Source organism: Sitophilus oryzae, unplaced genomic scaffold (genome assembly GCF_002938485.1).
Source record: "Sitophilus oryzae breed Bouriz unplaced genomic scaffold, Soryzae_2.0 scaffold_1167_pilon_pilon, whole genome shotgun sequence".
NCBI lineage: Eukaryota > Metazoa > Arthropoda > Insecta > Coleoptera > Curculionidae > Sitophilus > Sitophilus oryzae.
In genome coordinates, this window is record NW_022145801.1 from 2,136,152 (window position 1) to 2,163,138 (window position 26,987).

The window sequence follows — 26,987 nt, forward strand, 5'->3', positions numbered from 1 at the left end:
AGATCCGTCAAGGTAGCCCCACTGGTTCATGTTTGTCTTGCATCTGCCAACCTGAGTACGCAAATGGTTCAGACTTCTCCACACCGGCCATGCCTGTTCCGCACCAGGTGGTAGGCTCTCTTTTGGCCTTAGCGCAAATTCATTTGGAGTTGTTGAAGTTGCTGACCACAACTCCAGTCTCTTTGCGGGTGTCGTGCTGCTATAAAGTGGCTGGACGGCCGAAAGAAAGCTTTTTCGGGATTTCAACCTGGGTCCAGCGGCGTGTTGTCCGAAGAGCGGGTGCCGGGTATCGGAAAGAGCTTGCTGTTTCTCTTTCATGCTGGAAATTTGTCTCCTTATGTGGGGTGGAGCTATCCCGCTGAGGAGGTGTAGCTGTTGAGCCGATGTGGGTTTTAGGTATCCGGTGATTAGACGGCACGATTGGTTCAGCATCGGGTCTATCTTTTTGGCATGGCAGGAGCGTTCCCAAACTGGTGCGGCATATTCGGCAACAGAATAGCAGAGCGCAAGAGCAGTAGTTCTTAGTGTGTGTGGATTAGTCCACCAGGTGGAGCTTGCCAGCTTCCCTAACAGTTTGTTCCTTGTAGAGATCTTGGCCCTAGTCTTCTCGACTTGATGTTTAAATGACAGGGTCCGGTCTAATGTGACACCTAAATAAGTTGGCCGTGGGCAAAATCTGAGTTGCTGGTCGCTCCATTTGACATTTATAGCTCTGTTAGCTTCCCTGTTATTTAGATGGAACAAGCTAGTGACAGTCTTCGAGGCGTTTGGTTTAAGGCTATTATCTCTGTAATACTGGGTTAGCGCGGTCAGGTGTAATGTTAAATTATCTTCAATTTTACAGAAATCCGTATCTTGGCTAACTATTGCTAAATCATCTGCGTAAATGAAGCTTCTGATGTGTTGACTCAGCGGCTGGTCATTTGTATAGATATTGAAAAGAGTTGGAGCCAAAACACTCCCCTGTGGTAAGCCATTCTTTTGAATCCTCCAGCGGCTTCGATCACCACCCATTTCGACAAAAAACGTCTGCTAGAAAGCAGGGTGCGGATGACTTGTACAAGTTGGTAGTCCTTCGTCATTTGATAAATCTTATATATCAGACGGTTGTGATTTACTGTGTCATATGCTGACGACAGGTCAACAAAGACAGCTCCGGAAGCCATTTTTGTTTGAAAGCCATTCTCAATGTGTTGTGTGAGGTTCAGAACTTGGGCGGTGCAGGTCTTTCCCGGTCTGAATCCCGCTTGCTCCGGTATTAGCTGATCGTCGATGTTAGGGCTGATACGATTTAATAACATTCTCTCAAACAGCTTATATAGTATGCACAGTAAGGAGATGGGCCTAAAATTTTTGGGGTCGTCCAAACTCTTTCCGGGTTTGGGGATAGCGATGACTTTGCTCTTCCTTCAGACTTTGGGGATCCTATTGGATTGAAGACAATAATTAAAGAGCTTCAGGATCCATTCCTTAGTTGCCGCGCCGAAATTAATGGTTTGTTCGTTTCTCAACTCGTCAACTCCAGCGACTTTCCCTAATTTTAATTCGTCGATAGCTGCATTTATTTCAATTATTGCGAAAGGTTGGCTGAACTCGTTATTTTCCTGTTCTATTCTAGTAAGGCGGAGTGTTTTTTTTTTGGTATCTCTTTGGGGGATGTTGGGTCGTTGTTCACCTTTCTTAGTGTTTTCCATGCCTGTCGGCTAGAGTGTTTCATATCGATATTGGTGATAAGAGTCTGCCAATTTTGACGCCGACTAAAAGAAATCTCTTCCGACAGTCTATTACCCAAGTTTATAGTTTCCTCTGCGAAAGGATCGCGCATATACAAATCCGTATATTCGTCGTAGAGCTTACTCTGGTTCCGGTCCAAACCCGGAATGTATTGAGTTCGGCAGCCACGCGGGATGTGCTTTCTAGAAATGGTTTTTATGTTCTCTATAAAGGTGTCATAATTATCAGATATTGGCTCGATAATTTGAACAACCCCATCCAATTCTTCCCTGAAACCTTCCCAATTCGCCTTCTTAAAATTGAAGAAGCTCTGGACATCACAAAAAATGTGAGTATTAATCCAGACTAATACTGACCATCTAGCAACCGTAGTTTCATAGTTATTTATTTTAATATTATATGTGTTTATTTTATATTATAATTTAATACTATTCCCTTCATTTCAATTGAAATAATGTTGCATTTCACGCTAATTTTAGCTCAATTTAATGTCACATATATGCTTTAAAGCTATAGCGATAATACAATATAATATTTAGTTTTAGAGTGTTCATTCCGTAAATCTGCAAAACCGATAGCAATTCGTGCACCGGTTGTTATCGGTAAAACTTTGTTATTAATTAAATTGAGCTATTTGACTAACTAAAATTTAACGAAAACCGATTATGCTAAAACAAGATTATTGGTTTATTTATCGGAGCATGTTCGAATGAAATGGACGCTTGTGTGATGGAAGAAGAGAGTTGTTTAAGATAATACAGACTGAAATGGAAAAAATTGGATGGTTATCTAAAAAAATATAAAATTAATACCATAAGCTGGAGTAACTTTGTGACTGTAGTATAGACTTTGGTACATTCCTCATATTTTCACATTTAATGTTCGCCATTTTCAAATATAAAGTTATCTCTACGACGTGCTATTAAAGGATAACTAAAATACGACTAAATAACCCAATCTGGCCATTTCGCATTGAACACTGCATGTTTATTTACATTTCAAAAAGTCAACTACAAATAACTGTATTTTACGAATTCTGTATACTTTCTGCGCTACAAAAAGAACTGTAAAGTTCTATGAAAAACTAGTTAGTATATCTTAAAATTAGTGATGGGATAACTCAAGCGAATATTCGCTCGAGTACTCGATTATTGAAATAACCGACATCGCTCGATTATAAACGAGCGATGCAAGTGACGAGTTTCAAGCGACGAACGCAAGCGATCCTAGAATGAAATAAATTGAAATCCGATTTTAATGTTACACACTCGATAAAAAGTCGAGCGAATTTTCTACATACATTGCAGGTAGCAAATTTATACGACGTTATCCGTTGCGAATCTAGGGGACAAAATTTGCGACATATATCGGCAATGCTTTGAAACAAACCAAATCAAGGAATCAAGCGAATCGCTTGCTACTTGCCATTCATCGCCGAAAGAATATGTGCCCTGCGCACACAACTTACTGCTTGGTGCTTGGCGTTAACGAGTACTTACAACAAGCGATGGTCAAAAAACCGTATTTTTAAATACGAGCGATATTTTGCTCCAGCGATCGCTCGATTATTGCAATCGCTTGAAACTCGAGTTTTTCCCATCTTTACTTAAAACACTGTTATTTCGCTCATATTTTAGGTAAAAAACGTTTTCTTAAATGATACTGGGAGAAAAATATATTTGCTTCTAGACAAAATTTTCTTTATCTTTATGGGCCAATTTTGATAATGTGTCAAAGTTATCCTACGAATTGTTTAGTATGTATCCTAGCCTGAATATCATATTGTACTAAAATTAGACATTGTAATTGAAGTATCCTTTTTAAAGCAGTTATTTAGTCTATTGTATGTGTGAATTTTGATTTTCAAGGCTAGTGCTAAGCAATAATTGACCATTTCACCTTACGGTTAAGCCGCCACTGTTCCACACATTTTTCTCCTTGAAAAATAGTATACAAGGCCAACAAAAAAGTTTATTGAGTGTCATATTCACTTTTATAAATATTTTCACTAAAATGACAAATACACGATTTTAATTTAGAATTAATATTCAAAATATGCTTTGGAGGTCCTTATCCAATAGTTTCTAATTTTTCTAAATACACCATAGAATTGAAGAATGATTGCAAAATTATTTTTATTTTACAGCGGCACTCAGAATCGGTCATCGCGAAGCTATTGTCTATTATTATTTTATACCGCGATGTGTTTCAGAAACCGCATCACCCACCGATTAAAACAGCGAAGGGATACGTAATCGCGGCCGGAAAGTTTACTGACATCGGCTCGTGTTCGGCGGCGTTCAAGATGTAACGAGGACAGTCGCCTCAGTTGCATCATATTTTTATTTTTAGCGTTTCGCGTAGGTCTTGTACATACGTGGCATATCATTTTACTACGTAGGAACTCACTGACGACCAGGCCGCAACGACCTGGTCGTCAGCTGGCCGGATGCTGTCAGATCTAACGATTTTTTACGTTTTACCAATTATAAAATTTTGTTTTCAGAAATGTTAAAATATCCGAGTTAACTAAAAAGCGAAGTTTCTATTCATGAGCTTATTAAATGTTCTTATATTAAATAAATTAATGTATTTCTTCAAAGCCATACCTAGCGAAAATGACAAAAGAACTACGATATGCGGAGACAAAAGTGAATAGAATATTTTTGAAGTAATTTGGCCCGTCTGGCCGTCACAGAGTGTTGCATCAGATATAAAAATAATAAATAAACACATTATATCAATAAACAAAAATAGTATTGTTCCTAAGAATTGAAAACAAATGATTTATTTATGACTTACTTATATACATAAAAACATAAATATTTAATTTTTTAACTCTATTTCTTGGTATTTGTGGTACTACAGGGTATTGAATTAGTCCTAGTAAAAATATAGTCTAATGGGTCCTGTTTGAAAACTATTAAATTAAATATAATATATAACATACAGTTGTCCCCTTGTACATGAGTACAATACAACTAAAAAAATAATAATTTAATCCAAAAAATAAGAAGTGGTTGTAGAAACTTCAAATATGATTTTTTATTTTTTAACAATGAAACTCGAAGGTATAATAACAAGTATCATACCAACCATAAATAGAATATGTCATATAAAAATGTTTTGAATTTTTACTAGAATCGACCCTTCGTAAAAAAAGGGACTAGATTTAAGTTTTGATCCAGTCTGTATATCATTTCTTTGGATTTTCTGCACGTGTGCAAAAACTACACTAAAACACTATATCTTAAGGTGCGTATTCATTATCCGCACGAACGAACGAACGAACGAACGAATGTTCGCTAGTGGTATGGACGGGGACCGCACGATAGAACCGCACGAGAAGACCGCACGCATTTCTTCATTCGCGCGCCAGTTCAAATCGTCAAGATATTGTTATAAACCTGTTTTTTTTTGTTTATATACCGTCATTGAATTATCGCTAAGCAAGTTACTATGGAGCAGTGCATATGGAGTCGGGCTAGGAAGCGAGAGACCGGAGTTCGAATCTCGGCCGGAACATCACTTTTTATTTTTTTTAAATACTGTTGTATTCTATAGTTTATTTTTGTAGTATAAGAAAAAAAACTATTTATTCTGTTATTTTTAATCTCCGTTATTAATATAAATTGATTGTTAGTACAATACCTCATTTAATATAAAATAATATTCTACTTTTTGAAATGTATCGGGCCCTAATTGTACCTAAAAGTAATATATTTTTAGTGATATACCATATTGTAAACTATTTAATATTTTAGTCACTTAAAAAGTTAATTTGCATTGAATAATTGCCTACCATTAAAGGAAATTTGAGCTATATAATCCTTGATGGGCATATTCTGGGTATGCAAATACTTCCTTTAAATTTTGGGTGTCGTTCAACCGATTTATTCTCAAAACCAGAAACTTCTACATATAAAAAGAAGCAGAGGTCACTAATTATAATAAACTTCACCCTTGGTATTACTTCCACTAATTATAATAAACTTCACCCTTAGAATTACTTCTATCACAATTACAATACGTTCATCTGCATTGGCATTTTCTACTTTTCGATGGGAAACAATAAACTTCCCAATATTTTTTAAATGATGTAACAATTCCTCTTGTGGTTACTTTTCCATAGATATCCTCAACTCTGTCCTCATGTGAATTCAGAGGCAATGAAAATGAAAATTATTTACCATAAACATCGCAAACTAAAAACCTAATAAACAATTTTATACCGAATATAGAAATAAATTCAGTATTCTTACCTATCGTCCAAATCCATGTTAATAGATAATTATTATTTTTAAATATATTTTTGGAACTGCTGGTTTTAGTAATTATTAAATTAAACGAACTAAAAAGTCTTAAAATAAACAATTCTTAACCATAACCCCAAAAATTGCAGATCTCCTGTCAACTTTCTTTATTTTTTATTTATTCATTATTTTCCTAGTGACGTCACAGGTGGTATGCGCGAACTGAACGAAATTGGAGCCGCTATCGATCATACCTTGTATTCTTTGTACCATACGTGTAAACGCCTTTGATGTACCGACTCGAAGCGGATGGTCGAGCGCACGAACGAACGAACGGCCGCATGCGTTCGGTCCCCGTCTAAATATACCGCACTTTCATTCGTTCGTTCGTTCGTTCGTTCGGATAATGAATACGCACCTTAAATCTGAAAGCGCACGCAGGCGAACGCCTTTGATGTACCGACTCGAAGCGGATGGTCGAGCGCACGACCGAACGAACGGCCGCATGCGTTCGGTCCCCGTCTAAATATACCGCACTTCATTCGTTCGTTCGTTCGGATAATGAATACGCACCTTTATAGAAAATAAAATATTTTGCATTGAATTTGAGGGATTTCATCTGAAAAATTATTAATTTGGAAGAAAACCGGCAACAAGCGGCAGAAAATAATAATATTTTAGTGCAGTCTACTGGTCGCAACGACCAGCCGACGGCCAGGACGTTAGTGTCCGCTGTATCATTTGATTTAATGGTTTTAGAGGTAGCAGCGGCCTGGCCGGTGCGACCTGGCCGTCAGTGTGTTCGAGCTCTAAAGCTCGACCAATACACATATTAAATAATTGCATTTGATTTGGAGATTGGTTGGGAGAGTTGGATTTAATTATTTGAATAAATTTACTGAGAATTTTAATTTGTTATAGTAGAGCTCAGTGACTTTTTTAAATAAAAACGTATTACCCGCATCAATGGGAGCTTCGCCGCTGGTCAAATTAGTATATCCTAGCTTCATTAATCATATAAATTGAAAAAAAATTGGCCCCGGCGCCGGGAGGCACGTATAGCCGCCCATACTAAAATATGTGAATATCTCGAAAACTGCGACTTTGACTGATTTTGATGTTATTACAAACTAGGTTTTTCCCGCGACTACGTTCGCGTTACACCTCGAATAGTTCATGCGTTGATTTAAATGATTTACTTTGTATATAGAGCTAGTGAGCCTTACAAATGGCTTATTTAAACTATGTTTTTAAGAGTTTTAGAGCTACTCGTATTTCATATGAAAGTTATCAATTGTCAATTTTCTGGATATTATACAGGGCAAGTCTTGAATAAGTGCAAATATTTTCAGGGTTGGTAGATCTCGATAAAAAACCATATTTTCTCTTTATCGTTTTTCAAATAACTCCAAAATAACTGAGTTATTTTACTTTAAAAATTTCAAAAAAAAAATATTTTTTGCTTAAATTTTGAGAACCACTGCAGCTTTTCGGGTTTTTCTGTCTTGTAAATTTAATCTACTACCTATCTATGTTGCCATATTATTAAGAAATTATGTTTTTTAACAAAAAACTAAAAAAATCCAAAAGGTTTTTCAAAAAATTCCAAATTTCCAAAAAAAAATTCGCGAAAAAACTCATAATCGTGTTTCTGGGGTCAAATATACCTACTACCGCTAAGAATAATTGCACTTATTTAAGATTCGCTCGACAAAAAATCGATATTGTTATTTTTGACTTATTACATAATTTTTTCCTTAAAATTTATAAAAAGCCGTCAATATTCCAATTTCAAGAGCATTTTGATAATTAAAGAAGAAATATAGAAGTTTATATTATTGATGTGTCACTAAATAAACCCTTGTATAAAATTTTATACTGCTAAATGTTATAGTAATGCATTTTCGTACAGCAAACTTTCATTCCCTATTCTACTCCCTAAGATTATAAATTTCATAAAATCGCTTTATTCAAATAATTAACTCATGTCTTTTAAATGATCCTTTGTGCCAAGTTTTATGTGTATAATCCAGAGGTCACCAAGTTTTACATAAATTTTTACTAACTTTACCCATTTGGTTGATGAATTTCAAAAATCTCTTCTAATTCTTTTTGTAGGATTTCATTCTTCTAGACCACATAGTAAGGAATTTTCATATAACAAATTGTTCCGACATAATTTTACTCTCTAAGAGGATGAATTTCCTAAAATCGCTTTGTGTAGCTAATTCACTAATGTCGTTTAAACGAACCTTTGTTCTAATATTTATGTATCTAAAGCTGGCTGTATGAACTAATCCCTAAATTATCTAAAAACTTGATATATAATCTAACTGACAAACCACTGACAATGACAAGTAATTTATTTCTGGAGGTATTGTGTGTAGGTGTTTTTCAGGTATGTTTTAATATTTAGTCGATTTACACAAAGAAATAGCCATTCAACGATTTAAAAATACTTCATAACAAATCTAGACATATATACCTTTCATTTAAAAAAAACGCGTTTTGCTAGCTACTGTAATTTTGGAGTTACGATTTTTTTAAATTTTTAACCCCCTCCCATACCCCCTTACCAACCCCCCACCCCCACCAAAAACTAATGGCCAGATTCGCGGATGCCACAGTATTTTTGTGCCAAATTTGGTTAAAATCGGTTCAGCGGTTTTTGAGTTATCGTGCGGCAGAGAGACAGACAGACAGACACCACAAAAATATTTTGTATTTAGGTCATTTCTGACCCAAATAACTCATTTTGAGTGAAATTAAAAAAAACTTTTTTTTGTCGATCCTAATAACCTACCATACCTATTGGTATGGTCGGCTAAAAATGTGTGAAATAAAATGGCCAGCACGTGGTATTACCAATCAGATCGATCTTTTTTTTCGAAATACTATGCAAATTAAGCTCCACTAAATGTAAACTTTAAAAATGGAACGGAGGTGAAAAAATCTGAATGATTGATTTTCCATTAGCCCCAACGCTTTTTATTAAACCGGAATATATCCCCTAAAAACTCAGTTATTGAAGCATTCGAATTCTAAATGAAATAGCAAAGGAGGAAAAATGCGTGACCAAATTTTCAACTTAGAATTAATTGCCTCGGGGTACATTGTAGAAGGTTTTAATTGGAGTTCAGTGGATTTATAAATTAAAATGCCAATTTTTTATCACATGGAATATAAAAACTTAGCAAAAAATGTTAAAAAGCTTCTATTAATACTTCAGTACTCCTCAATTTTCAACATATAAAAAAATATCATTGTCTAATAAGAATAAATGTTTTATTAGATAAATATGCAATATAACGAAAACGAGTAAATTGCAAGAAATAGAGTTACATTTGCATGCATATGTGAAAAGAATAATCTATCCATATTTTCTTCCTGTCCTAAATGCAGTTCATACCAAATAAACTCTTATGCCCACTTGCACAAAGTTTGTATAAACTTTGTTTACAGTAGCTAAACAGTGATTAACTATACATATTTTATTATAGTTAATCATTGTCAAACCTTTAAACAAAGTTTATACAAACGGTGCAAGTGGGCATTAGTCACGTAATTAAGCTTGACCAGCACAGCGTTGCCCACTTTATATATTTTCTTTAAATCAAAATATATTTTAGGAAACAAAAATAAATTAATTATAAATATATAAACAGTTATTATTTACATCAACAAAACTCACCTTCTTAACAGCACTTAAGGGACATAAAGGGCCATTACTACCGCTTTCCTATCCAAAATAATCTAATAAAGTTGCGATGAGTTTTTACGACTATTAAGCTATCTTTACAGGGTGTCCCATTTTGGTTGAAATCATACGGTATCTCCGTTATTAGTGAATATAGAAGGGTGCGGTTTGCGCAAACCTGTCTCACTTTTTTGTCAAATGGAAGATGCCGTAAACAAAATTTTCAGAGCCCTCTTCGTTTCCGAGCTAAAGGGTCTTTTTGAAAATTTTGCAATTTGGGACACCTCCTATAGCTCTGTTATTGTTAAAGCTATCGAGAAGGTGAAAACTGTTTATTGTAGAACTTTTTACGTAGAATACAGTGCCGTAGTCTGTTTTTCTACCAAAAAAATATTTTTGAAAATATGAACTAAAGTTATGTTTTTTTAAATGGAACACCCTGTATATTTATAAATCATATGATCTGTCTTGCCATAAGCTTCTCAAAAATATATATCGCTCTATATTTATTTTCACTATTTACTGCAATATTTAAAAGTTTTTATTAAAAGATCATATTTATTAGTAGGCTATAGGATAAAAAAGGATAATAAAAGAAACTAAAGAATTATTAAAAGTATACTGCTATCTGTCTCTTGTTTTATTTTGGGAGCCGCTAATAAATTCTTTATATATTAGGGAAACTTAACTATCTACCGCTATTTGTAAATCTTGAAATACGTGTATACGTAAGAATAATCTATCGTATCGGAAATTTTAGATATTCCTTTAGCTAATTTACGTGAAATATACTTTCAGCAAGATGGGAAACATTCCCCCTCATAACTATAGAATACTGTTAAATTATTATTTTTCAAATCAATGAATTGGAACCAATGAACGCATATTGATAGCCTCCTCGATTCCCGGATTTCGCCGTTCTCGATTTCTGATTTTGGGGATTTTTGAAATACGAAATATATCGTGGGCACTACAACAATGTCGAACACCTGAAAAATGCTTTAATAATTCAAGATTTAGATATTTGCAAACCCATCCCGTTATAAAATAAAGAAAAATATATTCACAGTTTCAGTGGTAACAGTTTTTTCAAAAGTAGAATATACCAATCCCAAATAAATTTTAATATGTGTATGACTATTTTAGTAAATACCATTTTGATTTTTTGTTATTTATCACGGCCTACTAATAAGAAAATGATTATTATTAAATATTGCAGTAAATAGTAAAAATAAATATAGAGTGATATATTTTTTTGAGAAGCTCGTAGCAAGACAGATCATATGATTTATAAATATACAGGGTGTTCCATTTGAAAAAACATAACTTTAGTTCATATTTTCAAAAATATTTTTTTGGTAGAAAAACAGACTACGCTACTGTATTATACGTAAAAAGTTCTACAATAAGCAGTTTTCGCCTTCTCGATACCTTTAACAATAACAGAGATACAGGGGGTGTCCCAAGTTGCAAATTTTTTGAAAAGACCCTGTAGCTCAGAAATGAAGAGGGCTATGAAAATTTGGTTTGCAGCATCTTCCGTTTGACGAAAAAGTGGGACAGGTTTGTGCAAACAGCACCCTTCTATCTTCACTAATAACGGAGATACCCTATGATTTCAACCAAAATGGGACACACTGTACACTTCGCACTAAAAGAGGTTCTAAAAAGAGCAATGTTCGACTGCAAGGTCTACTAGTAAACATTTTTAAGCTTAAAGTATCATAACACTATTTATTTAAACCAAAAATTAAAGAGTATCAAAACCACAAATGACAATGTCAGGAAATAAATAAATAAATGCGGCAACTTCACATTTCTTACAGAAGAGCTACCAACTGAATCCCCAGCGCGAAATTTAAATTCCAGTTAGTCAGCCCGGCACCGAATTATGTCCATGGTTGGCAACAATGAATTTAAAAATCGCGCCCTCTATTACGTAACCAAAAGAGTAATTGATATCAAATATAACTTGCTATATCTTATGATTAACACACTTAATTTTTTCACAACTTTAGAATATATGAAACTCATATCTTTAGTTCTTTGATAATTGTTACAAAAATAGCACTCAACAGAAAACTCCCACCAAATGTTGTTTATAAATTTAAGTGATTTCAGCTACGTACTTACATTCAAACATTTTCTTTTTGCTCCCCAAAAATAAAATGTTCGCAGAAAAATTCCCTAGAATTAGAATTATTAGAATGAGTGGGAGGGGGGTTAATCACTTCGACCTTACAGATCCATTGTGTCCCCCTTTCTTGAATCATAACTCATCATACAGTCCCAGGGCTTTGACAAAAGCCAGTATCTAGGACGGTTTAATAGAGGGTAGTTCTCCATCTCCAATATCAGTCGTACCAAAGTTCATGGCACGAATGGTTGTCGTCTCGGCGCACTCAGTGATGAGGTGTACTGGTGTTTCACCATCTTCCCCACAGAATCTGCATTCGCCGTTTCTTCTTAGTTTCAATCTACTGAGGTGTTCATTGAGGAGACAGTGTCCTGTTAAAAACCCCGTGACAATCCGAAGATTGTTCTTACCCAGACCCAGGAAGATCTGTGATTTTTCTTAATCATAAGCCCTCAGAAACTTCTTCGAGTGTCTTAGGACCATTGCAAGATTTCCATTCCAGGTTGCGGATAAAATCTTCCAAGTTCTTTTGAGTTCCGGCCTTGAGTTGGTTACCACTCTTGAAAGCAGAACGGTTCTGGTCCGAAGTTAGTGGAGTGTTCGCCTTTCCTAGCTAGATTATTTGCTTTTTTCATTGCCTTCTATCCCTTGGTGAGCAGGCACCCAGTGTAGGAGGACTTTGTTTTCTTTGCCTAATTTATTCAGCTTCTCTATGCATTCTTTGACCAATTTCGAATTGATTGATACTGAGTTGATCGCCTTTAACGCTGCTTGACTATCAGATAATGCTTGACTATCAGAAAAATTCCCTAAGTTTTTCCTAACCTATAAATTAATATACAGGGTGGTCCGAATTGTGTTCCGGAAACTTCGGGAGCATATTCTGCAGATAAAAAGAAGTAAAAAACTTCTTATAAATGTATGTTCTAAAATGCTTAGTTTCGGAGATACAGCGTGTAGAAGTTTCATTTTTATTTCGATTTTTTTCAAATAATTTCTAAAGTATCGTCAGTATTTGGATGAAAATTGGTGTTTTGTTTTGTTTTGTGTTGAGTTTTTTGACATGAGAAATTTGTTTTGATGTCATTATGACTCCTCTTTGTAGAGGGCGCCACCTACATGTGTTTTAACTGTTTTGAAGAGTAATAACTTTTTGTCCGTACCTGTATAGAACTGCTGAGTGAAAAAATATACATTTTCTCATTTTTTTACGTAAAAAATTTCTCTTGGTAAAAATCGTTACGAGCAACCCTTCTCGAGATATTCAGAATGGGAATAGTCAATACATGTCATTATTCACAAAAAATAAACATGTTAAGTAGATAGTTATTTGACTAAAAAGATAAATTTGGAAAATTTTTATTTTTTTAAATTAGTCATAAGATTTTCTTCGAAAAAATGATGATTAATGATGGTTTGGCACAAAAACATTTCAAATTTATGATTTCCGTCTGTTAACCATTTAGTCAACATGTTTATAATTTATGTCAATGAAGACAGGTATTGATAATTTCGATTTTAAATATCTCGAGAACTATTACTCGGTAGCGATTTTTACCAAGAGATCTTTTTACGTTAAAAATGTCGTAAATGTATATTTTTTTACTTAGTAGTTTTATACAGGTACGGACGAAAAGTTATTACTCTTCAAACCAGTTAAAAATATGTAGGTGGCGCCCTCTACAAGTAGGAGTTATATTGACATCAAAATCGAATTTCTCATATCAAAAAACTCCCAGACACCAAATTTCATCCAAATATTGCTATTACTTCAGAAATTATATGGAAAAAATCGAAATAAAAATGAAAATTCTACACCCTGTATCTCCGAAGCTAAGCATTTTAGGACATACATTTATAAGAACTTTTTTACTTATTTTTATCTGCAGAATATGCTGCTGAAATGTCCGGAATACAGTTCGGACCACCCTGTATATTCTGATTCTTGATTTAATTTAAAATTCTTACAGCCCTAATTTTCCCCATTGCCACTTATGCCTCAGAGACCTGGACATTGAAGTTGGCAATGAAACGTAAAATCGATGCTTTTGAAATGTGGTGTTATAGACGGCTGCTGCGAATACCGTACACAGCTCACCGAACAAATATTTCTATACTGAAACAACTGAATATCGAATCTAGAATGTGTAATCAATAAATCAGTCATACTTAAGATACTTTGGCCACATATTCAGGAACACCAATGGCGTAGAAAAACTAATTGTGGAGGGAAAAGTGAACGGGAAACGTCCTAGAGGGAGATCTCCAAACCGTTGGGTGGACCAAATGAAGACAATAATAGGTCATAGTCTGCACGAGGCCAGTACTGCTGCGCAAGACAGAACAACATGGAGAGACATCATAAATGCGATATCATAATGTCACCATACTCTTATAGAGTAATAGGAAGGAGGAGGAGGAGGAGGATATAGATTCTTATATATTATTATTTTATTAAAATTCTCTGGCTGATTTAATATCAAAATTCTCATGGAGATTTTTATTCGTTATAGAAAAATATCTTCTTGGGATGTCATTGTCCTTGATTTTGAAATTTTACAACGTTTCTGTCAAATGTATCACTGACCGTTATCTAGTGTGATTGTAGATTGTATCTTGGATGGGAGGGGGGATCACCGCGACCTTATAGTCTATTGTGTCTCGGGGCTTTGACAGTCTCGGAGCTTTGACAAAAACCAGTATCTCAGAAAGTTTTACAGATGTTAGTTCATCTCCGATATATCAGGCGGACCAAAGTTTATGACACGAATGGTTGTCGTCTCGGCGCATTCAGTAATGAGGTGTTCTGGAGGTTTCCCATTTTCCCAACAGAATCTGCATTCGCCGTTGTTTCTTAGTTTCAATCTGCTGAGGTAAATGTTACCTGACTAGTACTGTCTACCCCAATTTAATCGCATTTTAAATTATAAAAATTAATGTTTGAAAGGATTTTGAGCTTCGCGTATGTTTTAATTTTAACTCACCTATAGCGTTCTACCGTGCTGGCAACTGTTACTTTTGGGTCGGAGTGAGAGAAATGCGACGGTGTGTTGTTGCGTTGTTGCCGGTACGCCTTTCCCTATCAAGTAAAGTAAAATCACGATAGCAAACCGCTTATTTTTAAGACCTTTTTTCTAAAAGGTAACTAGATAAAATCTAGAATTATAAGGATATCGTTAGGGTGTCCATTTTTTTTATAACGAGAAAACGTAAGTAATCGCGATAATTTAAAAACTCAACTTTTTTACACATAACACGCCATAACTTATGAACCACTTTAGATACTGACGTTTTTATTTTAAAGATCGGATCATTTACAATATGTTTACATAAAAAAAGTTCGATAAGGTTGTTTTTTTTTCATTATAAAATTTAACCATCCATTTACTTTTAGTGCATAGCAGTATTCAGCAATCGTGTAAGTTTTTTATTTATAAAGATTTTGCATACTGTCTGCTAAGAAAGTTTTTGGAAAACTACAATCAATTATTTGTAATAGATTTCGAGATATCGATTTTTGAATTCAGAGTTCTAATAGCGCGACTACTGTCGATCACCAACTCAATTCCGCTTTTTCCCAAAAATGTAAGTGTTTCTAACTTACACTTAAATATGTTCAAGCTATAGGGAAAATTAAAACGACTCGTTAATAAATAGACAAATAAAGTATCACGAAACGTAATTAAATCGTGAAACTGAACGCATGATATACACAATTCCCTAGAACTTTATGTAATGACAGAGGTACTGATTGGGTCAACCCATAGACAAACAGAAAAATTAAAAGACTGCCAGAAGACATACGACGCGCAGGCAAATGTACCTGTAGCGCATCGACGCAAGTGCCGAAATACGTCCATCTAGCTATCTGTGTTTCGACACTAGTCCGTTAGTCTTAGCATATTCAGAAAGAACACGCTAACCTCCAGCGTTGCCAATTTGTTCACTGTTCCCTCTTTGATCAGTACATTATATACGTATTGTACTCTTCTTACATACGGAAATCTCGACCCAAGACTAACCTTTGCCAGCCCTTAGTATGCTTGTCTGTATTGAAATTCTAGAATGAAAAGGCTATCGCGTAAAGAGGTTGAATACAGTGGTTCAAAGAGTTAAAGCATTCCTCACTTTAAGTAATGTTTGTACCAATACTTCTATTTCATTTCAGGTTACCTTTACGGCCTAAAGAACAAGAGCCTAAGAAAAGCCTTCATGAACTACTGGAGAAAAAAGCAGACGAAGAACGAAGTGAACCACGAGATACAGGCACGAACCCCTAGCACGTGCGGTTCACGTAGACCCAGCCTTACCCCGTTCGGTCTGTTCGCCAAGAACGCCACTGTGTCGAGGAGGATGTCTGAGACCTTGATAGACGTCAACAGATCACTGAAGAATGGCAACAGGAGCAGGATCAAGAGAATCACCTCAGATTTGATGTGGAGACCGTCATCAGGTAAGTGGGTTTTAGACAGAGGAGAAAAAGGTTTCCTTGATTGGAAATATAGTCCATAATGAATTAAAAGTACAGGAAGCAGTGATTTTTTGTGCTTGTTTTTCCAGTGGGTGAAGTTTGTTCGTTAAAATCAATTTTTCGGATAAATGACAATTTGTGAGTCCGGCTAAAATTTTCGGATGGTTTCACTAAATAAAAAATAGAAAAAATCCACTTATTTCCATAGACATAAATACAGGGTCGCTTTTATGTATGGAAACGGTCGATTATTAGGTAAAATATAGGAGGTACCGCAAAAAGTTAAATATTAAAGTTATAGGGCTTCAAAATATCTATTAGCGGGTAATAAATTTAAGTATACAGGGTCGGTCATAAAGTCGTGGCACATCAAAGTTTTATTTTTTTAAATGGAACCCCCTGTATATTTTTGCATATTTCGGTTCTTCCTTCAATTCTAAGCAAAAATCGAAATACACACAAGGTACAGCTCCGTCACGTTGGAACCCGCTTTCAAATAAAGTTTTCGATTTTGGGCTTATTATTAACTATAAACGATGCAATTGATTGTAGTAAATTCAATTTTTTTGTAGTACTAATAATTAGCCAGAAAAAGTAAACAATTTTGCGCAATGTAATAAAGGGAAAAAATATTGTTTTAACAAAGGTCTAAAAACCTTCAAATCAGTTGTAGTTTGTATACAACTAAAGACATTATGTCAAACTATGTTAATTTTCATATTTTACTATAATTCACTAATTCCAATGATCTTTTATTGAATTTTTTTGCTACTACATAAAACTACAAATGATTTTGAAGGTTTTTAGACCTTTGTTAAAACAATATATTTTCTCTTTATTACATTGCGCACAGTTGTTTACTTTTTCTGGCTAATTATTAGTACTACAAAAAATTTAATTTACTACAATCAATTGCATCGTTTGTAGTTAATAATAAGCCAAAAATCGAAAACTTTACTTGAAACCGGGTTCCAACGTGACGGAGCTACAAGGTACCTCATACCAACCGTTTCCGAGTTATTAACTTTTGAAAATTTGACTTAAAAAAAACAGGACTTATCGGGCAAGTCTGGAAATAACAAAATTTTCGTTTAATATTTCAATTCTTCAATTTATGTACATTGTGTATTACGATTATTGTTTAAAATTGAAGGAAGAATTGAAATATGCAATAATATACAGGAGGTTTCATAAAAAATAAAGTTTAATATGTCACAAATTTATGACCGACCCTGTATACTTAAATTTACTAGTAGCCAATACAAATTTAAAACCCCATTACAACAGTATCACAGTTTCGGCAGAATACATCATTAAATCAAACCAAAACACATCAGAAACCAATTAAATCGAATTGTTTAAGTGATATTTTCAAAAGTCAATATCTCGGAAACGGTTGCTTAGAGGTACATTGTGTATTTCGATTTTTACTTAGAATTGAAGGAAGAATTGAAATATGTAATAATATACAGGGGGTTCTATTTAAAAATTTAAACTTTGATGTGCCACGACTTAGTACAGGGCCTTACGACCCTGTATACTTAAATTCATTACTCGCTGATAGATATTTAAAAATCCTACAACTTTTGTTTAACTTTTTGCGGTACCTCCTATATTTTCCCTAATAATCTACCGTTTCCATACATAAAAACTAGACTTTAGTAAAGCATTTGATACTCTAGACCATTCATTGCTTCTAGCAAAATTACAGTATTTTGGATTTTCAGACGGCTCTTTAGAATTGATAAAAAACCTTTTAAAAGGTAGATCACATTGTGTTGTCATGAAACGGGGAAGTTTAAAACAAAAATCTAGTTATATTCCTATGATTTCTGGGGTTCCTCAGAGATCTATTCTAGGGCCACTTTTATTTTCGTTATATTCAAATTCAAATTCAAATTCAAATTCAAATTCAAATTCAAATTCAAATTCAAATTCAAATTCAAATTCAAATTCAAATTCAAATTCAAATTCAAATTCAAATTCAAATTCAAATTCAAATTCAAATTCAAATTCAAATTCAAATTCAAATTCAAATTCAAATTCAAATTTAAATTCAAATTCAAATTCAAATTCAAATTCAAATTCAAATTCAAATTCCAATTCAAATTCAAATTCAAATTCAAATTCAAATTCAAATTCAAATTCAAATTCAAATTCAAATTCAAATTCAAATTCAAATTCAAATTCAAATTCAAATTCAAATTCAAATTCAAATTCATATTCAAATTCAAATTCAAATTCAAATTCAAATTCAAATTCAAATTCAAATTCAAATTCAAATTCAAATTCCCTATTTTGTCTATAAAAATCTATTTTTTTATTTGATGTACTATTAATGCAATTCTGACAGTTCGAAAAAAAAAATATTAAGCTTATCTACATCCGCTAAGTTTTCAGGAACTTCCGGACTTGATTTAAATGTCAACTTAAGTCGTTTAGCACCTTTCCAGAAGTCTTTACCAGTCTTTTCCGATAAACCCTTAAAATAACTAATTTTTTCTCTAACTATAGCATGTTTTGTAAAATTCCTGAGTTGACGATAATATTGTAATTTGGCTTCAGATCGTTGTTTTAAATATTTTTGATGTGCTTTGTCTCTAAGTTTGATTAATAATTTAATGTTATCCGTTATCCAGGGTAAATATGGTTTATCTGCGATTTTCTTCTTTTGCAACGGTGCATGTTTATTAAGGAGATAAAAATGTAATTATATAGAGTTTTTATTCTAATATTAATATCCGCTATATAAAAAATATTTTCCCAAGGTAACATAATTGCATCTTTTTTAAAATTTTCCTGGTTAATATGATTATAATCTCTATATTCAATATATTTCGTAGAGCTATGGGATATTTGTAGAGTAAATATACTATACGTAGCTGATATGAATAAGGAATTACAGTTTTCTAAATTGCAGCAATATGCGGATGATTCTCAAATTTATTGCAGAATAGATACTAATAATTTGGCACAATTTCAGTTAAATTTTAACGACGATCTTAATAAAATTAATAAATATGCTCTAGATCATAATTTGAAATTAAATGCCGGTAAATCTTGTGTTATAGTATTTGGTAGTGATATAAACAAAATTACAAATACGGCTGGTAACATGAATATCCATATAGATAATGTTGCGATACCCATTGTTACAGAGACTAAAAATCTTGGAGTTTATTTTGATTCGAAGCTTTCATTTCAGGCACATATAACTACTAAATTAAAGGCTGCTTATATACGGTTGAAGAATTTTTCGTCTCTTAAGAAATATATACCATCAAAGACTAAGTATCAATTATGTGACACACTTATTTTATCTTTATTTGATTATGGCGATGTTGTTTATGGTACATCCATAAACGCTAGATTCTCTAGAAAAATCCAAATACTTCAAAACTCGTGTCTACGGTTTTCTTTTAACATTCCTTTTAGAGATCATATAACGCCACATCTTAAAAATTTATATATTTTATCCATGACTAACAGACGACAATTTTATTTAATGACATTCATTTATCGAATTTTAACTACAGAGCAGCCTCCCTATTTGTTCTCATTGTTTCACTACGTTGACCATGATCATTCGACTAGACAAGTGCATTATTTTAAAATTCCTCAACACCAAACAGCTAACTTCCAAAAATCTTTCAGTTTCATGGCGCCACATTTGTGGAATAATATTTCTAATAACTTTAAATTTCAATCATTTACAGATTATAAAAAACAAATTAAAAATGATTTACTAAATTCGTAAATATTATAATTTCTTCCACTGATTTGTGAGATCTTGTTCTTCTGATATGCCCGTCATTGGTTGCTGTTCCGGTTTTTACACTGTTTCATTGTGCCTCTCTGCTTATCTCCGCTCGTCCCTGATAAAATTATATTTTCACTTTTTTTATATAATTTTAATTTTGTTTATTTCTATAATTTAATTTATTTCTATTTTGTATTTGGGGTCGCACCACTCTGGCACTTTGTGCCATTGTATCGGTTTTTCAATCGCGGTGCGATCCCTTTAGACACACATTTATTAATACTAATATTATTCTGTAAAACTTAATGGGGCTAATAAAGAAATTTGACTTTGAATTTGAATTTGAATTTGAATTTGAAAACGACCCTCCTGTATCTGACATTTATTAAAATGAATCATTTTATTAAGGGAAGTAATAGTCTGGTACATCCCAAGTGGAAGGAAGTCAAACTGGCTGAAAAGTTGCGGATGGAAAATTTTATAGATTTTTGAATTCCGTAAGATTATATTCCCAAGCTGGAAATTTATCATATTTAACATTGACTAATCATTTATAAAATTTAATGAAATAATTAATTCAAGCAAAAAATATTGCACTTAAAGTATCCCAATTTTATTAGTTAATTTGAATTTGAATTTAATTTAATTGAATTTAATTTGAATTTAATTTGAATTTGGTTAGAAGTTTGGATTGAATTTGAATTTGAATTTAATTTGAATTTAATTTAATTGGGCCAATTGAATTTGAATTTGAATTGAGTTTGAGTTTGAGTTTGAGTTTGAGTTTGAGTTTGAGTTTGAGTTTGAGTTTGAGTTTGAGTTTGAGTTTGAATTTGAATTTGAATTTGAATTTGAATTTGAATTTGAATTTGAATTTGAATTTGAATTTGAATTTGAATTTGAATTTGAATTTGAATTTGAATTTGAATTTGAATTGAATCTGAAAAACGACCCTGTATCTGACATTTTTTAAAGTGAATCATTTTATTAAGGGAAGTAATAGTCTGGCACATCCCAAGTGGAAGGAAGTCAAACTGGCTGAAAAGTTGTGCATGGAAAAATTTTATAGATTTTTGAATTCCGTAAGACTTATATTCCCAAGCTGGAAATTTAACGTATTATTTGATACTATCATATATATAACATTGACTAATAATTTATAAAAATTAATGAAATAACTAATTCAAGCAAAAAAATATTGCACTTAAAGTATCCCAATTTTATTAGTATTAAAACAAATCTAAGGAGAAAAATAAATATGATAAAATATTTATACCTTCAATCGATAGTCTATTATGTATACACGAAGATATTTAGAATAGATTTATAATTCATTTCGAGAAAATATTACTTCTTTTTCATAGCTAATAATATCTTTCTGAAATAAATTGGAAAACAAATATCGATGGAAGAGAATCTAGGTTATTATTCTGATAATTTTCCATTGTATACAAACACTAAAAACTTTTCTTACAAAAATATCAAAATATCCCATATTTATATGCAAAAAAAACTAAATATCAAAAAGAAATTAGAGGAGAATAATGTGTGATCTAAAAAAAGTTGGCGAATTGGCTTAGAAATGATAATCCATAACTTTCCTCACATATTTTTACACAGAAAATGGCAGCGATCTTCATTTCCAAGCCATCGCTGACGCCGTCTTTTTCGATCGTATGGTACCATATAAAAACAACAGTAAGTTGGTTAAATAAAGTTGTATAATATGTTTCATTTAATTTAATCAAATACCATACAAGGGAATACACAAACATATAAGGATTCTACAAGTAAATATATTAAAAACATATTTGGACATGCATTGATAATATTCCTATGTTTATAACATTTATTGCACCGGTTATTTACCCATATTTATTTTAAAATCTATAATTTTATACATATACCATACATATATTTAGAGTATGCTTTATTAAAACCAATCCTATTAATACATAAAACAACAAATTATAACAGGCAATGATGGATAATTATGCCGTGTTTGTTGATACTCAAAGCTATCGAAAAATAATTACTTATTACAATCATTTGAAACCTATTTTGCATTAATTAATTTTGTATAATTAATATTTTACTCGGTTACACAGATAATATTTAAAAGCTACCGAAAATTGTATGAATCGTAATCCAATTGGAAAAAATATAATTAGAGTGGATTAATAGTCTATCTAGTATACTATATTTATTTATTGGTTTATTAGATACAGTAATAACTAGACAACGCACACCGGTTAATATATGGGAGCAGTCTAGAATAAATTAGATTTATTAAGTCTTTTTAATCTTGAATTTAAAGAAATGATTAAGATTCTATAAAAATTTGTCCAAAACATGTACATTCAAAAAAAAATTATTACTACTGCTACCACTACTACTACTGCCATTACTCGCTGACGAGTATTTGGGACGCATCAGAAGATGGCTACGCAAGACGTTTCCTTTAATGAGCTTTTCTGTGACTGAAAAGCCCGATACGTGATGTCTCCGTACTGATACATGATGTTCCTCTTCCGCACTCCGGACATTTAAAAATCTCATTGCTTTGTTGTCTCTTTGCTTCTGGGTTGTCGCTGTTAACTGAGTTTACAATTCTTTTCCAAACCATATCCCCTTTAAGTTTTTGTGGAAAATATCTTTGTACCTTTTGAGTTGTCCACCCGGTTTCCTCTACCGTCTAGAAGCTCACCGCATAGAAGAGATTTTGGCAGGCGGTTTTCGTGCATCCTGCCCATCTTAAGCGAGATTTAGTAATCATGACTTTAACGCTCTCGCAGCTTGCTCTTTTAAGGTTCAATACGTTTGAGACACGATAGAACCATTTGATACTTAAGAGTTGTCTAAGGTCTGTTGCAACTTGTTTAATGCGTTCATGTGTCGGCCGTATGGCACCCAGGTTTTGCTTCCATATAACATGGTGGGGATTATTGTTGGTCGGTACATTGCAAGTCTCGTTTTTGTGCTCAAGTCCTAATTATAGAAAACCTTGTCTTTTAATTTCCAGGATGCTTTTGACGTACTGTTAATCCTCTGCTGAATTTCAAAGCCGATGAAAAAAAAATGATTTTGAATTCAAATTCAAACAATTTCATTAAACACCGAAAATCAAACAGAAATGCACTACAATAATATACAATGTCTTGTAAGTAATCTAGAAATAAATAACTGTGTGAAGCATCCTATAAAAAAAATAAAGATGCAGTGATGATAACTGTAAGAATATTTTTAAAACTCTTTTTTATGCACAGTTTTATTGGAACTAATGTAAATAGTAGCTAGTGTTGATTATAATGAGTTTAGAATGGTTAGCTAAACAAAAGTTAATAAAGATATATACCCCTGAAAGTATTAAAAAATTCTAACTAGAAACAATACGTACTATTTGTATTAATTTGTTATAACCTTTATTTTCTTAATTAAAAAACAAACATGACATATCATTGACCTAAAGTTTAATTTTGTTTAATATTTAAAGTTACACACACTTAATACTTGACTGAATTCAGTGCGTATATTATAATTTTTTTCACTTGATATTAGTGTCTCAGGAAAATTATTTAACTACTACATTTACATAATTTTTAATATTTTTACTTTACTTTTTATACTAAACAGCCTTGAGAAATATTCAAATTTAACAAATGAGCCTCATGTCTCAAAAAATTATGCAGGAAACGTTATAAACTCTGGTATCAAAGTTTAATGATCAAACGCAACAGAAAGACAATTCTCACAGGAAAATACATTAGACTATTTTTAACTCTCTAAATTTACTTGATCTTTAAATATTTTGATCATACAATATATACATATACAAAGCAGAACTTTCGAATTTAATATTAAAGTTTATGAATGTCATTTTTTTCCGGTTCATGTGATAAACATTAACAAGAGAGAGAGAATGACAATGACAATCTGTGGCGTAACAGCTAAGGATCGAAAAACAAAGCATAACTAACTTTCAATCTTGCATTCGATTCGCTTACAATCAGCTATCTAACAAAATACTCCCTGAAATAGACACAAGATTCTTAAATACTTCGTTATCATACTTATAATATCAAATATATCATAACCTTCCACAACTTAATGCATTCCTCTATTTTCTTCAGCCACCAACCTGAATCTTTCGCCAAAAGAAGAAACCCCACCCAAGCCAATCAAACAGACGATAAGCTGCAACACTTTACGAGTTCCAGAAGAAGGAGCAACATCTGTTACAGTGCTAGAGGAAGATATTCGGATAGCTTTCGAAATGGAAGGGAAAGCTGATTCTCCCAGTAAGCCGTACAGCCCTGGAGTGTTTCTGAAAACGTTCTTCAAATTCGATCAAGAGAAAGTGACTAAAAAGGCCAAAGAACCGTCGGAAACTAGCCCCAAAAGGTTAGAAGGAATATATAGATGTAATGAATGTTTTTGTAGTGATAAACAAGGTAAACTAATTTAATGTACGCTTATTATAAAATAGACTGAATATCGGCATTCTTTAAAATCTTCTTGTAAATCTTTAAATTTCATTGAAAACATAAAATGTTAAAAGTGCCATGTCTCGAACGTAGTTATTCCACTACAAAAATTTCTGAAATCTCGTGTGAAACTTTCATGTGCAAAAAAAAGTCAGTTATCTAAGTTACTGGATTATATTATAAATCAAGGAAGGTGGGCACAATAGATCTTTACGGTCCCATTCTACATCCTGGTTAGTGGATATAGTCTATGCAAGGATATTTAACAACATTGACCTATTCATAACATTCTAGGGTCGGCATTTCTGGCCTTGGGTGTCGATTTTCGTGTGTACGAAGAGTACGGTCAACACGCTTAGTAAAATAATATGTACTGAATAAAGACAGAAGGCAAGTATTTTTCCAAGCGCATGGAATCTAACGTCAGATTAAGTCGTTATGTAATAAATGCTTCGTATTTTTGCTCTCTCCGACTTACTAGACTGCCATAGCGATTCACTCCTCTACATGTAAACGCCGACCCAAGGTTTCGCTTGTCAGGATGGTATAAATTATTATCTAATAAATTACCCATCAATATTTATAATGACCGTATCATTATTAGACATATTTATTTCTATAATAATTATAATGACTGCAACATATTCTACTAATTAAAATACTTTAAAGAAAAAATTAAAGTGCGCTGTTTAGATTTACTTAATAATCGAAATAGTAGATTATTATTTTATAATTAAAGTGCCATACAAACACCAAGTCATTGTAATTATTATAAATATAAGGATATCTATAATATTGATACAGTCACTATGAATGTTGAGAGTTAATTAATTAGATAATAATTTATAACAAAGTTGTTGAATATGAGCTTCCATGGATACTAGCTAACTTAAATAACTTTTTACAAATGGTTTTACATGGATTTCACAACTTTTTACAGTGGAAGAACCGCATTTTTTACATTTTATATTTTTGATAGGATTATTTTTGTCATTCTATGAGGTTTTTTAGGCCATTTTTTTCTAGTGTAATATATCTTATAATTAGTAATACAATCAATAGGTAAATAAGCTTTTCAATCATCAGACCAATAAACAAGCAATCGATTACTAAAGGTGAAACCAAAGTAATCAAAGCTCATTCTTGCTACTTTGTCTCCACTAGACAGTCACTTACCGGCAGAGGCTAGACGCTTGAAATTTAATAATCATTATTTTTTATTTAATGAATAATAAAATGGAGATTTTTTTTTAATTTTTTCTTCCCTTTATAGGCTAAATGCCAAAAAATCAAAATTTGAAGTTTGTGTGACTTCCCAGTGAGCATTTTATTCCTTTAAGGGAAATGTGTTCTAGGTAACGTCGTTGTTACGTTACCAGGCCCTTCTTGTGCCTGATAAAGAGCAGCAAAACGCAGATACGTAACTGTTCCCTAATGTTCCCTAAATGTGACAAAACATTGCGTACTGGGTTCTACTTTATTTACCTAATCTCATTTTAATATATGGTTAACAAGTTTAAAATAGTTAGTTTTATGAGATTTTATTACCCTGATAATAATATAAATTATTATTTATATAATAATATAATATTTTTTTAACAATGATAATTTATGTCTGAAGAATGATGAATAATAATTTTTAATTATTTTAATAGTTCAACGCAGAAAAATTATGGTCAATTTTTAATGAATTGATCATTAAAAATATCAAAAACAATGTTTCCTGATAAGGCTCCGATTTCAGATCACCGAGAATTTTAATCACGCGAGCATATTCCGAGGAGAGCGAAAAAAATTCACAAGGCAACTCACCCAGTAAAGACATAAACCGGAAACATTCCAATTCGGCATCGAATCTTGTAGAGAAGAAATGGAGGACAATAAAATATGAGGTTTGTTGTCAATTAAAACAATTTATTGTGATACTGTCTATTTATACATATTTTGATCAATGATATAATTTTAGGCTGCTCATTTATATTTGTCAGTTTTTTTGGTTATCTTGGTGGAAGCAATTCAAGGTAATAAGTGTAGCTTGACACTAATTTTTGTTTCATACAAAGTGTACACTAAAGATGAAGGACAAAACAATCTGACCCCTAACCAACAAAATAAAAACACTAAATCACCACAATACACCAAAACACTTTTACTTTTACACTGGACGCGCGTTTCGCTAACCATGTTAGCATCATCAGCAGATGATTATAAACTAAAGTACAATCTACAAGGTGAGCGTTTATATACTCGCTCAGTATCTCGAGTGGGCGTAAGTAAAATCTAGCTAACCGAGGCATTTTTCAACCGGCGTAACAGTTAGATTTCCGCCACTAGAGTAGTAGGAACAAAGAACTTGAAGGAATTGGACCGTTGTCTCTGTTCATACTTTACGTTTATTAATTCTGATGCTTTCATATGCATTTAGTTGCCTGTAATCTGAGACTTGTTTAA

General features: G+C 32.8%; 1 protein-coding gene across 1 annotated transcript in view; it reads left to right on the top strand.

Moving 5' to 3' along the window:
* LOC115888047 (G protein-coupled receptor 161-like) overlaps positions 1-26,987 on the top strand; it is a 175,594-nt gene extending 148,607 nt beyond the window's left edge. The window contains exons 6-10 of the mRNA XM_030907618.1: positions 15,990-16,274; positions 24,183-24,503; positions 26,268-26,428; positions 26,503-26,557; positions 26,962-26,987. Of these exons, the coding sequence (XP_030763478.1) occupies positions 15,990-16,274; positions 24,183-24,503; positions 26,268-26,428; positions 26,503-26,557; positions 26,962-26,987 (848 nt within the window). The remainder of the gene's footprint in view (positions 1-15,989; positions 16,275-24,182; positions 24,504-26,267; positions 26,429-26,502; positions 26,558-26,961) is intronic.